The sequence below is a fragment of the Epinephelus moara genome, chromosome 22, assembly GCF_006386435.1.
Source record: "Epinephelus moara isolate mb chromosome 22, YSFRI_EMoa_1.0, whole genome shotgun sequence".
Taxonomy (NCBI): domain Eukaryota; kingdom Metazoa; phylum Chordata; class Actinopteri; order Perciformes; family Serranidae; genus Epinephelus; species Epinephelus moara.
The window spans coordinates 25347171-25365155 of NC_065527.1; the positions used below are offsets into that span (position 1 = coordinate 25347171).

Below are 17985 nucleotides of genomic sequence, written 5' to 3' on the forward strand. Positions count from 1 at the left end.
GGTCAGGGGCCTTATCAGATGACCACACAGACAAAGTTACCCATTAAAAGTGTATTATCATGGCTGCACAAGCACATTGCTCGACATTAAGAAATCACTGCTTGCTTATATGTCTGACATACCCCTCAGGCTACATGTTGCACATTCCAGAAGCTACAGGGCTGCAGGTTCCTAAATGACAGCATTCAAATATTAAACACATCTCACTTACACTTTCTCTTAATGCCCCCTAAACTTGACGGCAAACTGTCAATTACACACACCGTTAAGGAAGTTTAAAATAACTTGTTCATTCACGTGCTATGTTGAGCTTCAAATCCAGCATGCCTGCAGCCCTGGACTCAAACAAATTTGTTTTTAAAAAAAAACATGTGAAGACTCTCCACTTACCCCTGATTCAGGTCGGGTTGGGCTTCTGCTGGATGCTGGTGTCTCTCCGATAGGCTCTCAGCAGCTTTGGTGTCAGGACGCTGTGTGTCTACATTCGGCGTTGACAGCTCGACAGCCACCTGCTCCTGCACCGTCCTGGTTCTGTCTGTGCTCTGAGTAATTGTATCCACCCACTCACTACTCTGTGGAGCCCTATTGTGTTCAGTCTCTGTGGCATCTGATTGCAGCTCGGTGCTATGTGTCAAAGTGCCCGTGACAACCTTTACTCCAGCAGACGTATCTGTGACTGCACTTGCTGTAGTGACACTGCTTGTTCCTGTGCTGTCTTTGCTCTCTTCACCTATTTTATCTGCCTGTGCAGTTAGGGAAACTTGCTCTTCTGCCTCTCTTAATCTGGGTGTGATCGTGTCTTCCTTTCTTGTGTGACTGGAAACGGCATGCATGTATTCAGAAATCACAGTGTCTTTGTGAGACAGATATTGTGTCTTCTGGCTTGGGAGTTGCTTCTCTCCATTAGGGGGGTCTTCTGTTTCCAATTCCGCGGTCCAGTTTCCCTCCGACCCCTCCCCCTGCCCATGTGGCTTGCTGGAAGGTGGAGCAAAGTCACATACCATCAGTGTGTTCACCTGCTGAACCGGTGTGGCAGGTAACTCCTTCTTTTTCTCCTCCTCCCTCCCTCCTTTCACCTGTGGTGACACTGTAGCTGCTACTTCTTTCTCTTGACTCCATGCGTCACTGCCGACAAGAAACCTAGATGTTATAATCTGGGGCACTTTATCTTCTGACCTCTGACTTCTTACTTGTTGTTGCACTTCAGTTCGGCTATTGAGATCCAATTTTTCTTCTTTTTTGCCTAATTTACCTTCCTCACTCTGTGTTTTAGCAATCACCACCCTAAATTCTCCCTCTTCTGTCTTTTTTATCCCGCTTTCTGCAATCTCTTCCTTTTGTGGAATCTCCTCACGCAGCCCGGCCTCTTTCACAACATCTGCCACGCAGCTTTCTTTTCTTTCATCCACCTTGTACACCTCTACATCCTTGCTTTTCTCTGTGTTGTCCAGTGTGGCAGGTAACTTCTCCTTTCTCTCCTCCTTCTTGTCTTCTTTCACCTGTGGCAACACTGTAGCTGCTACTTCTTTCTCTTGACTCTTTTCATCATTGCCAACAAGAAACCTAGACGTTATAATCCGGGGCACCTTATCTTCTGAACTCTGACCTCTTACTTGTTGTTGCACTTCAGTTCGGCTATTGAGATCCAATTTTACTTCGTTGCCTATTTTACCATCCTCACTCTGTGTTTTAGCAATCACCACCTTAAATTCTCCCTCTTCTCTCTTTCTTATCCCGCTTTCTGCAATCTCTTCCTTTTGTGGAATCTCCTCATGCAGCCCGGCTTCTTTCACAACATCTGCCACGCAGCTTTCTTTTCTTTCATCCACCTTGTTCACCTCTACATCCTTGCTTTTCTCTGTGTTGTCCAGTGTGGTAGGTAACTTCTCCTTTGTCTCCTCCTTCCTGTCTTCTTTCACCTGTGGCAACACTGTAGCTGCTACTTCTTTCTCTTGACTCTTTTCATCATTGCTGACAAGAAACCTAGATGTTATAATCCGGGGCACCTTATCTTCTGACCTCTGACTTCTTACTTGTTGTTGCACTTCAGTTCGGCTATTGAGATCCAATTTTACTTCGTTGCCTATTTTACCATCCTCACTCTGTGTTTTAACAATCACCACCCTAAATTCTCCCTCTTCTCTCTTTTTTATCCCACTTTCTGCAATGTCTTCCTTTTGTGGAATCTCCTCACGCAGCCCGGCCTCTTTCACAACATCTGCCACGCGGCTTTCTTTTCTTTCATCCACCTTGTTCACCTCTACATCCTTGCTTTTCTCTGTGTTGTCCAGTGTGGCTGGTAGCTTCTCTTTTGTCTCCTCCTTCCTGTCTTCTTTCACCTGTGGCAACACTGTGGCTGCTACTTCTTTCTCTTGACTCTTTGTGTCACTGCCGACAAGAAACCTAGATGTTACAATCTGGGGCACCTTATCTTCTGACCTCTGACCTCTTACTTGTTGTTGAACTTCAAGTCGGCTATTGAGATCCACTTTCTCTTGTTCCTTGCCTATTATATCCTCCTCACTCTGCGTTTTAACAATCACCACCCTAAATTCTCCCTCTTCTCTGTTTTTTATCCTGCTTTCTGCGATCTCTTCCTTTTGTGGAATCTGCTCACGCAGCCCGGCCTCTTTCACAACATCTACCACGTGGCTTTCTTTTCTTTCATCCACCGTGTACTCCTCTGCGTTGTCCTCTTCGGCACTGTAGTAGATCTCCGTAGCACTACCATCATCTGATCCCATGCTCAGATATGCTGGACTTAAAGCCCTGTCAGACCCAGACGTCAGTCCAGAATGTGCAGAAAAGCTCTCCCTTTTTTCAATTTTTATCTCAAGACCCTCTGTTGCACTCATTTTTTCAGGTGCAAGAGAGGGACAGACAGGATCTGAGCTCACCTCTTCTGTGACTAACTCTTTGACGAGGATCGCTCTCCGTTTGGAGTCAGTAACCTGAGCATCTGCCTCTTGGGACATTACATCGTCAGAGGCAGGAGGGGCAGGGCTTTGAACAACAGAAACTGAGCTGACATTGTCTTGAATGAGGCTAACACTGTCCGATTTCACCTCTGAAAGGGAGCGAGTCAGTTTTGAGTGTGGAATGTTACCACTGTCAGCTGGTTTATAAGATGAATTAAGAGGGGAAGTTAGATATCTGCTGTAGATATCTGTGTTTCTTTGAGGCTGAAAAGCAGTAGAAGTTTCGTTAGACATAAATCTGGAGGTAGTAGGAATCACCTTACTCTCGCTCAAGGTGACATTATTGTTAGTATAACCACCTGTGGCATTACTCATTTTGCCAGAGTAAAGCTCACGTGATGTTGACAGGCGGGAGTAAATAACATTTGTTTCTGTGTGATGTTCATTTAGGGTTTTTACCAAGATGGGTTCTGATCTGGTGCTAAGATGTCTTGTCTCTGTACGAATTTGAGATGGAGGGTTTGAGATGGATGACACTACCTCCAAGGTAAGACTCTGGGGGAGAAGTGAGTCATACAACTCTCCATAAATTGCGGTTTGACTGACAGGTTGAGTACTCTTCTCTTTGCGAACAGTGGAGGTTGCTGTGACAGTTGTGGCAGTTTCGGGAGTAGATCCCTCAGTGCGAGAAATTGAGACTTCTTGATGGACAGACGCAGAATCTGCGCTGAGAGTTGAGTTGTCAGCATGAGGAACAGGGGTTGACTCCATAATTGTGGCGTCAATTTTGGAGTCAACACTTGCCAAGGACAGTTCAACGTTTTGAGCTGTACTGTCAGCTGTGTCAGGGGCATCAGGTTGATGGTATGATAATGCATCTCTGTTGGTTTCAGTAAGAGAGATTTCTGTTATCTTGTGAGACTGCTGGAGGATGTCATTATCACATGGACCGTTGCTCAGGGAGACTGACTCAGCAACTGCTACTTTGTCATTTGAGGTGTCAGGCACGATTAGAGGCTGGCTATCTGAAAGTATAGGTTCAGACTGGTCGTTGACAGCAAAGGTCATTTCTGTAAGAGTCGTAGGTTCAGATGGATTGGAGTTATCATAAACAGGAATGTTCTCGTTCTCCTCTAATGACTCTAGATTATCCAACTGCAGCTCCGGGATGGTGGCGATTGGTGCTTTCTGCAGGTCCTCGCGTACGGCAGAAAGATTGGAACTGTTCGTCAGAGGCTCCTTTGCTTCTGGGTGGATGTTTATATCAACATTTGACTCTGATTGTTTAGAGATAGTGAAATATGATTCTGACTGGTTTGTGGCCACAGGGGGAGGAGAAGGGATTTCAAATTTATCGCTGGTGTCAAGCACTGGTTGAGACATGCTGAACGTCATCTTCGTGTCAGTCTCATCCAGCTTCACCTGACTCAGGCGCAAAGGAGGCTAGGGAAAGATAATATGCAGAAATGAATCAACTAGGCCCAGTTTGTGCCTCTCCTGTTTTATCATTACAGCTGAGCCACAGGGTCAAGCTTTATGTCAGTCTGAAAAATAAATCTCTGGTTATCTTTCAAAACAGCAACAGCAACAACTCTTTCCAGGATCGTTAAACCTGCAATAACTGGTTTTATTTTTTTAACATTGACACACTGTGACCTTTTGAAGACTCCAACTCCAGTATTTTTTAATCTGGTCCTGAATTTCCCATGTTTTTTGTCGAAGTAACTAATGGAGACAACATTTTTTTAGATCAATCCAGTATTTAATGAGAGGGTGCAGCTGGCAGCAGCGAAACAGGCTACAAAGTGCTTGTTTTGCCACTGACAGACTCAGATTGTGTTCTTTTTAAGTGTCTGACAACATTATTATTATATTATATATATATATATTATATATATTATTACATTTAACCAGAAACAGCCCCAAAATCGCTACTGCCATTTAAATTAACAGCAATGTTAGCGTGTATAGAGCCAACAAATTTCACATCTAACTGGGTCAATTAAGGTTTTATTTCAACCAAACTACAGTGACTTAATGTAAGATGGCTTCTATGCATTTTATTTTGTTTCTGTTGACTTTGAATGAAGTGTGTTTAAGGACAATTAAGTTCCATGTATTTAAATGGTGTCTGGTGGGTTTGGTGATGGCGATTTCATAGCTGGTTCTGGTTCAACAACAAGGTCGTTCTCTGGAGGGATCCTTTCCATAATGTTGTCAATCTCTTGGATTAACAATCTGAGCCCATCAGCGGCAAAAACAAGCTCTTCTAATGGATGTAAATTGGCGGTGCATAATTGCCCCAAGTGGTTACATTGCAGCCTGTTACATAACTGCCAGCTGCAGTGGTCTCATTCAATACTGGACCAATTTCAATAACAGTTTAATACAACACAAAGACATGGAAGAATAGGGTCAAGGTTGAAAAATACCAGTTACCCTTTAAGTTGATTCATGAACTTGTTGGCAAAGAGCTGAGTATTTACACTCCCAGTAGTTACGGAACAACATTATTATTCATTGGGAGTTGTGTTTGTGGCCATCTGGTGAATGCAGAGCCTGAGGGAAATATCTGTCCCTTTACCTGCTAAATTCTCCACTATGTTCACCAACTAATTGCTAATGTTGTCTGTCTGGTGTTTGGTGCTGAGCAGGTACTGCACAGTGGGTTTTTAGAGCTTTTTCATTGAGAACAGCTGCTTGCTGTGGCCAAAAACGATATGAGAGTGAATTAAGACAGTACATTCACAGACCAAACAGCCAATCAGTGAGCTGAAACCCACAACTGACCCAATTCACACTTAAATTTGAAATATTAATATTATAAAACTAAAGATTATCGGGGCTTTAAGATTCTTGTGACCATCCGGATCAAAACAATAATCCATTCACTGAAAGAACGTACTATGTTTATCTTTCAGAAAAACAAATGGTTAACTCTGCAATGGTAACTGCATAAATATAATGTTAATACAGGAGAGGCACAGACTGGATAAATCAGACAAAACAATATGACCATATACTAGATAGGAAGTTGTTGCACCAAATTTCCAAAGTTGGAAAATTAAAGGGTCTCTATGCGATATTCAGAGTGTTCTTCAAGTTCTCTGCACAATGTTCTCAACATGGTAGTGTCTGATCCGGCAATTAGCAGGTGCTAACTCCATAAACAATGCAACAGTGTTAACCGAGGGAATCAGAGGATGGGTGCCAGGCTGGATGCCGTCTTGATTAGGGGTGAGTCCATGTACACGTGTACACCTGTTTGAGATCATAAACAGTTCTGAAAAAGTAGTATACAAAAAACATTTGTTTGTTTGTTTGTTTTTTAGGGGGGACGGGGGTGATACTAATTGTTGACTAACTGTGATAGATTGTGTTACCTTCTCCAGTCTGGCGCGCCGAACCGTAGTTGGGAGACACTGGTTTTCTGTAGATTATCTTTACAACTTGGCTCGTTGCTGGTAACTAGCTCTAGGAGTCCGGACCAACTCTGCTTTAAGAACGAGGATGCAGAACTGACATCCATGCAGAAGCACATTTGTTTCTCCTCTACAGCAGGAAAACATAACATAACATAATGCAGGGCCTTCTCACAGAGATGCTGTAACTGGAGCCTAGCTAAACACTGTAAACAGACTGCAACCACCCGTAGCATGAACAGTACTATTTTCACGATGCATTCCCATCCGTACACTCTATACGCCGCTTTACTTCCCACAACATTTACTACATCACACCCACACGGCCACCGTCTTCAAGTGAAGGGCTGGCCGGTAACAACTGTGAATATGACAAGAAATGGTGTGAGACCGGGTTTGGCAACAGGTCAGTAGCCTACATACTCTGTTCTATTAAAACGGCGCGTTGGTTAAATGGCCCGTTCGGTTGGTATTCGGATAACTGGGGCTTTACTGGTATAATGCAATAGCACCACCCAGTGGTGAAACCCATGTACACGTTTACACGAAAAAAAATTACCCACTCTAAACGTTTAGAGATTTTTGTACACAAACTCACCCCTAGTCTTGATATCAGCAGTAACCACCGTATGAGCACAGTGCAGAGCGGCAGCAATTAGCTAGCCAATGGGATCCACACATGCACAAATACGTGCATAGCTGGACCAGCTTACCACAACAAACCAGATAAACTTGGATTACAACATACAGAGGGAGGGTGGCCTCCTCAGGACACCATTACTGCACTACATCTTTATGTAGCAAATAGTTGTTTGCTGCCCTACAAATGCTCTGAATGTTGCATACAGAACCTCTAAAGAAAAGATTATTTGTCACACCTGAATTTTAGGGAAACGGGTTACCTCCTTTGGCACTTCAAGGCCTGGGCTATCCAGAACAGTAGTGCTCTTAGAGATATTCTCTTCATTATCATTCTTCTTCTTCCTTCTAAAACCAAAGGAGAAGGAAGCAATCCTTTTGGGCTTACGAAGGTCCAACTCTGAGTAGCTCAATGCTTTGGCTTGAGAGGAAGAGGGCAGGATGGAGGCCTGGAAGGTGAGATAGAGAGAGAGGGAGGAAGAAATGAAGAAAACAAGACAGAATTTCGAGGTGAATATTAACTCTCAAGACAATAGGCATGTTTCTAAAAGCATCTAGGACTCTACCTAACCAATATTGTATATCGTGATTAATAATTACGAGCGTAACCTAAAGGACTTTTTATTTAATCAAGTATAAACGGAAGATTCATACCCTACATACCAAACATACCTAATCCAACCAAGCACTTGCTAAGGCTTAATTAGAAGCTTCCAAACACTGCTTCTTTCAGTGATAAGAATGAGGATATTGCACAATGAAAAATTATTCCACTGCACACATTATGAGTCGGTACACAAGAAAAGAAATGTTGACACCCGAACTTCATTCCAAGCAGTAAAAACTGCTCCACCCTTAAAAAATATGAAAGACTAGTAGAACACGATCTAATAACCTGGTAGCCGCTGGCTCATATGCTGATAATTGGAAGGTTTGATAAAAGTAAAAATAACACAACTTTCTGTCCTAGATTTACAGCAAACAACACATGCAGCTGGTAACAGTCATAACCGACGTAGGGTGTCACTATTGTTGTTTCAGTGGCTGAGATGTGTGTAAATCAGGCAGGACAGAAGTTTAAAAAGATGTCAAAGTATCTTGGGAGTGCACCTGGTGTGACTCCTGTGTTCTTTGTCAGATATTTTAAAAAGACCCTCAAGCGTGCTCCTGACAAGCAAACACTGATTGCAAAGATAAAGGTGATGATATCCTGGTGAATATGTGTTGTTTTGTTGAGCCACAATGACAAAGGAGGCCCCGCCATCTCTGTCACTGCCATCAGCCAGGTTTTTAACTGGGTGTGCCTGTCAGATTCTTCCTTCTTTGATGGACATGTATGAGAAGTGAAGACAACAATCACATTGGAGTGATAGCTGAGGCTGTAGTGGGTGGACAAGGCAAGGTTGGACACACCTGAAGTCTACATTGAAGTTGTTGGTAACTTTTATTGACAAAAAAAATAAAAAATAAAAAAAAATAAAGTATTCGCTGAGACTGTCTCTATATTCATAAAAATCATACTCCTCCGTCTGCTCTATTGCCTTGTAGCATTTCTAATGGCCTTACTGTATGTGAACGAAAATAACCAATCAGAGACGGGGAGTCTCTAACACAGCTGTCAATTACGACAATCAGGGCTCATGAACTGCAGTCAGACTGTCAAACAAGGCAGCACTGATCAAATATGAATCAAGATTCTGTTACTGCATTCTCTATTTCACACCTCAGATGTTTTCAGGAACATATTCTAGTGTACTGTTTAGCTGTAAAATGAGAATGTTTTATTTATGTGTTGTATTCCTGGCAAGCTTTCTCATATTACAGCTAAACAGTACACTAAAATATATTTATGATAACACTCAAGGTGAGACATAGGAAACGCAGTTACAGAGTCTTGATTCATATTTGATCTGCACTGCCTAGTTTGACAGTTTGACCACAGTTCAGGAGCGGGAACTGACATGGCGGTTACTCGCAAATGTCATTAGAAGCAGAGGAAGAGGAGGAACATGGGACTTTTCAACAGACTACCTGTCTCATGTACTTTCAAACTATAGTGACAGTTTCAGAAAATATGAAATATAATTATTTTAATAAAGGTTACCAACTGTAGCTTTAAGGTGCATAAGCACAGAATACTAAACCAGAGGTTACCAAAAAGCCACAAACAACACTTTTAAAATTTTATTTATCACTGTGAATCTTATTTTATTACTTATCTACAGGTCCTACCATTGAAAACACTGTATTTTTTTCCATTTAATTTAACATACAGTTAAAAAAATTGAACTTTTTATAACAATAAAAAGTTCAATTTAATAAGCAATAAAACAAATGCTTTTCTGAATCGATGATTGCAAAAATTGTGTTATTTTAGTCTGTAAATGAGTCTTTAAAGCCTTTTTTCATTTAAAAAAAGTGAGTGGAAAAAATAGCTACTGTTACAGTAGTAGCCACAGTGCTCACTGTTCAGCAAAAGTTACACTGGCTAAATTTAAGATTGGCAAGCTGGCAAGAAAGAAACCACAGCTGTTAGATGGCCACATGAGCACGTGTTAGTTGAGATTATATAACTTCATTATTATAAATATGTTGTGGTGACAAAGCGCAGGACCTTGACAGCAGACTTATGGGGTCGCGTCCAGATTCCTTTCTTAGGTTTAGGCAACAATAGTGTTTTGGTTGAGGTTAAAGAAAGAGTTGGCTGTTGGTTAAATGTTCAAAAAAAGGGAATAACAAAAAATAATGCTCATTATGTCATGAGTAGATTGTGTACAGACTGCCTATTTTAGTGTAAAACCCATGAAATAAGTTCTCAGTGAACATTTTGCTGGTATGTTTAGTATCATGTTCTTGGGATTTACCATGTACAAATAATTAGCAACATATCCTCATTATGTTAATAGAAAACGTAATTTCTCTGCATTAACTTTTCCTTAAAATGTATTTGCTGCTTCAAATTAGTTGTATATAAACATAACTTCTAGGGAGACAGCGCTATGCAGCTAGACAAAGGCCAATGGGGTGCTCTTGTCGACTGATGGTGCATGCCTAAGATGAGGTATTGTTGAAGTGAGGCCAGTGATACATTACACCTGAATGATCCTCAATTCAATTCTGGATTCTTGCACAATCACAAACTTTTGTTGTTGAAAGTATGCATCCCTTAGGTTTACAAGACGACCACAAAAAATAGAGGAGAGACTGCAGTTCAGTGTGTGTTCCATGCTCAAGGGTGTAGGTTTCCTGTCAACACTGAGGGGTACATAACGGGTGGGAGGTTTGGAGGTCCCCATTACATACCTAATTTCCTGCATTCTTGTGAATTTTAACGCACAAGTTATGGTGTAAATGCCTTAAATTTGTCAAAATAAACTTCCCTTGCTGCTTTAATGTTAAATTCCTTAAATGACCAATGTCCACCAAAGGTTGCCTCCCACAACACAGCTGCTATGCATTATAAAACCCCTTTTAAAATCTGTAACATCATGCTTTAAGCCCATTCTGCATCATTTATTAACACCCAAAGCAGGGCTTCAAATCTTCTGGTTAGCATCACTTTTATTTGAGAGCTGACATGTCCTAAACACATACGCCTACATCTACTACATTCATCTCCTGAGTTTCCTGCTCATATGGTGCTCTGTTGGTAGCATCTGCCATATCAATGGATTACGATTTAAGAAGTAAAACAAATGAGTGGGATCACTTTGTTCTTTCGGGCCATCTGTGCTGCAGGTCTCAGCTACAAAGCAGTCTGATCAGAATTGAGCGTCACCACAATGCTCCTGTTTAGTAAAACAATGGCGCCCTCTTCTGGAAGGAATAAAAAACCTTTGGTGAATGTCTCTTGTCTCTGTCATATCTTCAGCAGGCATATATATGCACTGTAGTGGAGGGTATACACAGGCATACGTACCCTCTTCTTTTTCTGTCTGTCTGTCTATCAGCCAAAAAACTATTAGAATATATAGAGTAACCCACTTCCTCCTTGGTGACCTTCCCATCTACCTTGAAGTACACCCACCGCATCAACTACCACTACACCACACAGATGAAACAAAACTCTATCATTGTGAACATAAAGTAAGCAACAACAACACATGACTTCATTGAATTTGAACAGACTGTGTGTTATTTTTAGAGGTATGCTGCCCTCTAGTGTGCAGTCCTGTATGTTGGTCACCTGTCTTTCTGTGGGTGTAACCCAATAGAGATTATATGAGTGGTTATTAAGTCTAAGTGTGATTAAATAATAACATTGGATAAATATAGTAGAATCATAAAGATTATGCGTATGTGCATGGTGCACATTAGAGTTGTCTGTGAGTGTGCGCTTGTGAGTGTAAGCCGGTTATGATTGTGCAAACAAGACCTCGAGGGAGTTTCTACAAACCAGTTACCCTTAAAGAGGGGGTCATGAAGTCACCAAACAGGGGGCTGCTTTACTTAACATTTAGACAGAAAAAATTGCCTCCAAGGACATTCTTGTTCAGACAGGTTTTGGCATCTTTAGTGTGCCGAGAGAAAACCTACAAGCAAGTCTTGCTACCTGAGAACAACAGACAAATATGAATACATTCACGACTACAATATCAAAGATACTGCAACAAGAATATTGATTTTAGGGATGATTTGGAGAGTACCTTTTTGAAAAGTTTTACGCATGTATTCAGTGATTTATGGTATTCTACGTATGGTGTATTGTTAGATGGAGTGTGAAACGACTGAGGGATGAAAGCAAATTGAGAGTTTTTATCTAAATTTGCTCAATCATGTGCTTGACATTTGTCGCCACAGGGAGTGACATATCAAGTTTCAACTGAATATCATCTTGTCAGCCTTCCAGGCAGCAGAGGAGGAAAGTTCTCAAAGGTTCAGGTGTTGTTGCTTCATTTACATCCAGAGTAAAAAGTTTGTCTTGTCTTAATATCAGGAAGGACACAGAGTTTAAAACGCAGTCGTTCAATACTTTTGTCTCAGAACCATGATGGATCAGTCAAATCAGGTGAACATATTGTGTTACATACAGCGCAGTAATAAATGCTAAAAACAAACAAACAAGACAAGATATTCCAAATTGAGCGCTGCACATGGTGGCGGCAATATGAACAGCGGAGGGAAATTGGTAATTTCAGGGCAGGGCAAAGCACTAAGTTTTCAAACTGGTTACCAGTCTGGCAATCCGCCATCAGTTTTTGACTGGCAAGCCGGACTGAACGGTCGACATATTTTCCTTACCTGTAATTATGGGCATATTTCTCCAGTGTAATTAAAGGCTATATTTTATTAATGAATGATGATCACAGGATGACTAAATCTATTTTGCAGAGCACAAATGTATTTCTCTCTACATGTCTCAAAGTGCCAAAAAAATACATTTGGTGAACCTGTCACTGTATTCACACTAAATGAGACAGATAATCTGTGAAGAATAAATCATACTCCTCTGCCTACTCCTTTGCCTTGCAGCACTTCTAATGGCCTAATGAACAAGAACAACCAATCACAGCCGAGGAGTCTCAATCATTGCTTGTGAACTGTCGAAGTTCGAACTGTCAAACTAGGCAGCTCTAATTAAATGTAAATCCAGATCCTGTGACTGCATTGCCCAATTCTCCCCTCAGATGTTTTTAGAAACATGTTTCAGTGCACTGTACGATAAAGTTGATCTGGCTGGTGGGCAGTGCTTGGTACTTAGGGTTGACAGTTTCCAATATGGCAGATGGGTCACAAACATTCTCATTTTACAGCTAAACAGTACACTAAAACATGTTCCTGAAAACATTTGAGATGAGACATAGGCAATGCAGTCACAGGATCTTGATTCATATTTGATCAGCGCTGCCTAATTTGACAGTTTGACCCCACTTCACAAGCAGTGATTAAAATAACCGACAGCTGCGTTCCTTGGCTCTGATTGGTTGTTATCAGTTCCCCACAGCAGATTCTAGTAAATGCCATTAGAGGCAGTAGGAGGAGGGACACAACTTTTTGTCACAAATTATCTGTCTCATGTACTGAGAGTGACGGTATCAGCAAATATGACACAAAGTTATTTTCATAAAGTTACCAACTGTCTCATTAAGTCACAGCAGACTGCTGACTCCGACACATAAAATTCAGCTGGGCTGGAAGAAGCAGTAAACAAGAATCTAGTAAAAAATGTTGAAATGATTTGCCTTGAGGCTGATTTGCTAGTTTCTCAGAAGCACAGTGCTAACTGAGCTCTCAAATCTCTTTGAAGCTTCCCTCACACTTTTAATCCATTTGGATTCAGCTCTTTTAATATTGGTTTGTAGAACTTTTGCACAGAAAGTTTAATGGTAGAGCGGTTGCTTCTGTACGTGCAAACCAACGGCTTATTATAAAAACAGTCTTCATTATTGCCTTTTCTCAACTCCAGTTGCACCCCCAGCCATCAGAGGAAGGCGGAGCCCATTGGAAACTGCCTCTCCTGAGGTTTCAAACATTTTTTTCTTTCAATAAGATTTCCTTTTAGGAATTTATCTTGTTAATATCTTGGAAAGACTCTGAAACCAATGCCGATGGGGTCCTATCAGGCTTATTGGGACATTGTAATTTATATCAGTCTATCAACTAAAACACATACTGTAACCAACGTAGTATAAATTTGAAATACCTGGACTAATGCTGTGCCAATACATTATTTTACTGTTACTGCAAAACACTGTCTGCTTTTCTTTTAAAATCAAAGGGCAATCTTCTAAAACAAAGATATACTGTAAGTACTAGGGTTAAGCTCCGAACTCGAGACTTTAAAGGGTACCAACCGAGATTCAAATGAAGGTCCAGTGTGCAGGATTTAGGCGGATATATTGGCAGAAATTAATATAATATAACAAGAATGTGTTCTTAAATATATAATCAATTGAAAATATGAACAGTTTTGTTTTCTTTACCTTAGAATGAGCCATTTATATCGGGAGCGGGTCCTTGTCTATGGAGATTGCCATGATGCACCACCATATTTCTACAGTAGCCCAGAATGGACAAACCAAACACTGTCTCTAAACAGGGCCATTCACGTTATCATGTTTGCCACTGTAGTTAACAGCCTCTCCGCTACAAGAGCCTTGAGAGAACAGATGTTTGTTTGTTTGGTTTTTTACATTAAACTGCTTTATCCTGTGTTTTCACCGGTTTAAATCAACAGGTCAGTTTGTTTTGGAAAATTCAGCTCCCAGTAAAAATCTCCAGAATATGTGGATCTTAAGTTATCAGAGACAAAAGGTGAGCACAGATTAGCAGATAATAGGCTAGCAGGCTGTCTCCGACATACCAAACGGCATTGTAGAAACGCTGATTTGTAACATAAAACTGCTTTATTCAGTGTTTAAAGCCGTTTTGATCACCTGGTCCGTTTGTTTTGGAGAAGAAGACACCTCTGTGGATAATTCGGCTCATGGTAAAAACCTCCTGAACAATAAACACTGAAGAATTTCTCACTGGAAGAAGTCTGACCTGGTTGAAATCTGCAATCCTCAACCCTGGATACCACTTAACCCCCCTAAACATTACACACTGGACCTTTCAATCAATCAGTGCTGGATTTCGATACCTAAGCACCTGGGTGAGAACGCCAGGTTCAGACAGGAGGCGGAAGCATTGTGAAGCGCCTTGATGCCAGGAAGCCCTCTTGCTGAACTCCGTGGCCAGTAAAAGGCACCTGAACTGTATCGGTTTAAATGTGAACAGTATCCAACCCCAATAAGTACTCATATTAGGTTCCAATAAACTGGATGATGCTTTTTTCAATGCACAAGTATAGCGTTGTGGGCATGTGGCTTACTAAAGCACTTGCACAAACAAAGAAACACACATCCCTTGACATAATCCAGTCAAAGATCTTTCCTAATTGACTGCGCTGTTTGAATTACCTTACAAAAGCGAAAAATAGGTGGACTGATGGTCATCTAGTCTAATGTAAAAAGATCTCAACAATGCAGACAGCTTGACTGACCTTTGACCTGGGCGAGGTGCCATAGAGAGATAACTTCTTGTTGTCCGAGGCGATGTTGTCGACCCAGGTCCCTCCATCTTCTGCACTGTTACTGGGCTCAGCAGCACTGAGGGGTGCACAGGTAAAATGTGAAATTAGTGGAGTCTTTATAAATTTATCAGCTAAAATAAGATTATTAAATGTTTCCCACAGCAGAATGTGAGTTTTGAAGTGATGTACTGTTTGTTTCTAAGTATGTGAATAGAGATTGTCTTTTATGATGAATTGATGTGCAATATACAATAGGAAGACTATAGACATATCATCCTGTTTGTGCAGTATATGCAGTGCTTTTAAAAAAGGAGGGAGGAAATATGCTGCTGAGCAAAATAGAGAAGTGAATCACTGCTTTGGGAATGTTGAACCAGCTAAGCAGAGAGTAACTTTGTGTTTCTTGGAGCAGCATTCCATGTTGAGTGTGACTTTTGTGTAGAACAAAGGCTAATTATGCCATCAGGATTAAATTAATGAGCATAAAAACATGTTTGGGAACTACATTAGCCATCACCTAAAATAAGAAATTGTTAGCTAGAAGCCTAAGATTATTTAGTTAAGATAATTACATTTTTGTCCACTTGAGGCTTTTGGCCTCATCAGAATTGTTTACTGTCTCATGTCCCTGGATGTCGGCATGTGTTTGATGCTGCAGGGGCTTATCAATACTCATGAGCTATCATCACATGACAGACACATGACACAAAAGTGACCTCATACACAAAAGCTGTTTTCCCTTGTGTGGGTGGATGAAACAGGAAGCTAAATGACAAGCAAACATTAAAGGCAGCCATGGATGAATTACTGACACAGGCCCCGCGGCCCAAATAATCAGGGGCCCCCCTTGACATCACCGGCAACATTTCATTCTAACACGTGTCGAGCAGGAAGACACTCAAATGATGACAAAGAGATAATACAAAGAGACACAAAACCACCAAAAAAGACACGAGTATACCTCAAAGAGACACAGAATGACTCTAGAAAGACACAAAACGATCACAAACGACACAAGTATACCTCAAAGAAACACAACTTAACCTTTAAAGAAAAACAAAACAACAACAAAGACATGCAAAGGAACTACAAAGAGGCACACAACAACCAAACATTACATAAACATACCTCAAAAAGATACAAAATGACCTCCAAGTGACACAAAACAACTACAAAGAGACACAAAGTGACCACAAAATACACAAACATACCTCATAGAAACACAAATTGACCTTTAAAGAGACACTAAATGACCGCAAATACATGCAAAGGAGCTTCAAAGAGACACAAAGTGACGACATAGAGGCACAAAAGAGATGCATTGGAACTACAAAAAGACACAACATTACTTCAAAGAGACACAATAAGGCAACAAAGAGATGCAGAGAAACTACAAATACAAACAAAACAACTACAAAAAAGTATAAGTAAGAGACACAAAATGACCTCGAAGAGACACAAAGCGATTACAAAGAAACACAGAACAACCACAAGGACGCACAAAGTTACCTCAAAGAGACCCAAAACCACAAAAAGATGCTGACAACTACAAAGAGACACAAAACAACATAACAAAAAGGGCAAGGTGTCCATGTAGGAGAGGTGGTGGGGCCTTCACATGTCTGTGCCCAGGGGCCACTGTCTCATAATAAGTGTATGGTGGGAGCGCCACATTCGATAGACCACTGTGACTCCAAAATCCATGCATATTCACAAGTGTGCACACAGCAAACATATGCACAATACTGGAATTTCTAATTTCAATACAATAACTTAAAACAGATTGATATTTGACACCATCTTTGATACCAAAGGGAAAACTGACATTGAGGACATCATTTTCTAAAATTAAAAGATAAATATAACATGAAAAGAACGACCTTTCTTTTTGTGGTTAGTAGCAGAGAATAGCAGACTGACTGTAGTAAACATTAACAATAAGACAGAGTGAGAAAGTGCAGTTAGCACTGCTGTATCTCAGCGAAAGTATTAAAACGGTTTCAAATATTTAGAATTGATAAGTATCAGTAAATCTATCTTTTTGACAGCTCACACCATGTAGGAGCGTGACCTTTTCTTTTCCATCTTTAAAGGCCTTATGCAGCTTAAATGGTTGGGAGTTGAGACTGTTATATAATATGACAGGCTCACATGGACACACATACATGCAAAGAGACAAACAAACACACTCACGTGCACACAGTTTTTGTATTTAAACAGCTACCAAGTGTTGTGTATTTGTCTTTCTTCCTTGCACAACAGCAGGTTGCTCATCAGTTAAGAAATTAACAATGAGTGTTTGAGACAAATGAGCAGTTTTTTTGGGCTCAGAAAAGATATGCTGAGATGAGAGGATGCATCATATCTTGGTTCCTAGGTGACGTGTGTTTACATGCCAACTCAAGGAAACATGCAAAGTCTCTCACTTTGTGAACCCACAATACAAACACCTGCCATTCTGAAAAACAGAATATTGATTTGGATGAAGTTCAACAGGATGTAACTACAAGACAAGAGTGCTTTCTTTACTTTTGCTGGCTGCATGTGCCATAAAATGTGGTAATGTTTGTTTGCATAAGAACAAGACTGATAGAGAGAGGGAGGGAGGGGGGGGGGGCGGGGCGGGGCGAGGGAGGCCTACAGCGATGAAACTCACACATTTGCATCTGTTTCTGCAAACTGGCAGACACTTACTATAGCCACAACACATCATGTTTTCAGTATGCAGATGGATGAAAATGGGTACCATCATGGTCACCTTGTAAAAATGGTTTCACAGTTTTGGAAACTGGTGCAGTGCCTGTTTAAAATATGCTTGTTGCAGCTTTTTCCGGAACCGCCAATACAAACAACTTCACAGTCAACACGTGCTTCTTTGGGTCCTTAGCAATACATCTGCAGCCCAAACAGCAGTGGATGTATTATGATGTTTAGAAATTAACAATACTGAATTACACTGTTATTCTACTCATTGTACCAAGAAGCACTTAAA

The 17985-nt window shown here is 40.9% G+C and overlaps 1 protein-coding gene across 7 annotated transcripts in view; it reads right to left on the minus strand.

Moving 5' to 3' along the window:
* The window catches only part of crybg2 (crystallin beta-gamma domain containing 2), a 66579-nt gene that overhangs the window by 38708 nt on the left and 9886 nt on the right, over positions 1 to 17985 (minus strand). Inside the window, exons 2-5 of one of the 7 annotated variants that reach the window (XM_050033832.1) lie at positions 14964 to 15069; positions 7219 to 7428; positions 1984 to 4361; positions 391 to 1140 (exon numbers count right to left, since the gene is read on the minus strand). In XM_050033832.1, coding sequence (XP_049889789.1) covers positions 391 to 1140; positions 1984 to 4361; positions 7219 to 7428; positions 14964 to 15069 — 3444 coding nt within the window. Of the gene's footprint in view, positions 1 to 390; positions 4362 to 7218; positions 7429 to 14963; positions 15070 to 17985 lie in introns of all 7 variants that reach the window. The other 6 variants (XM_050033831.1, XM_050033830.1, XM_050033828.1 and 3 more) reach the window with 6 other exon arrangements.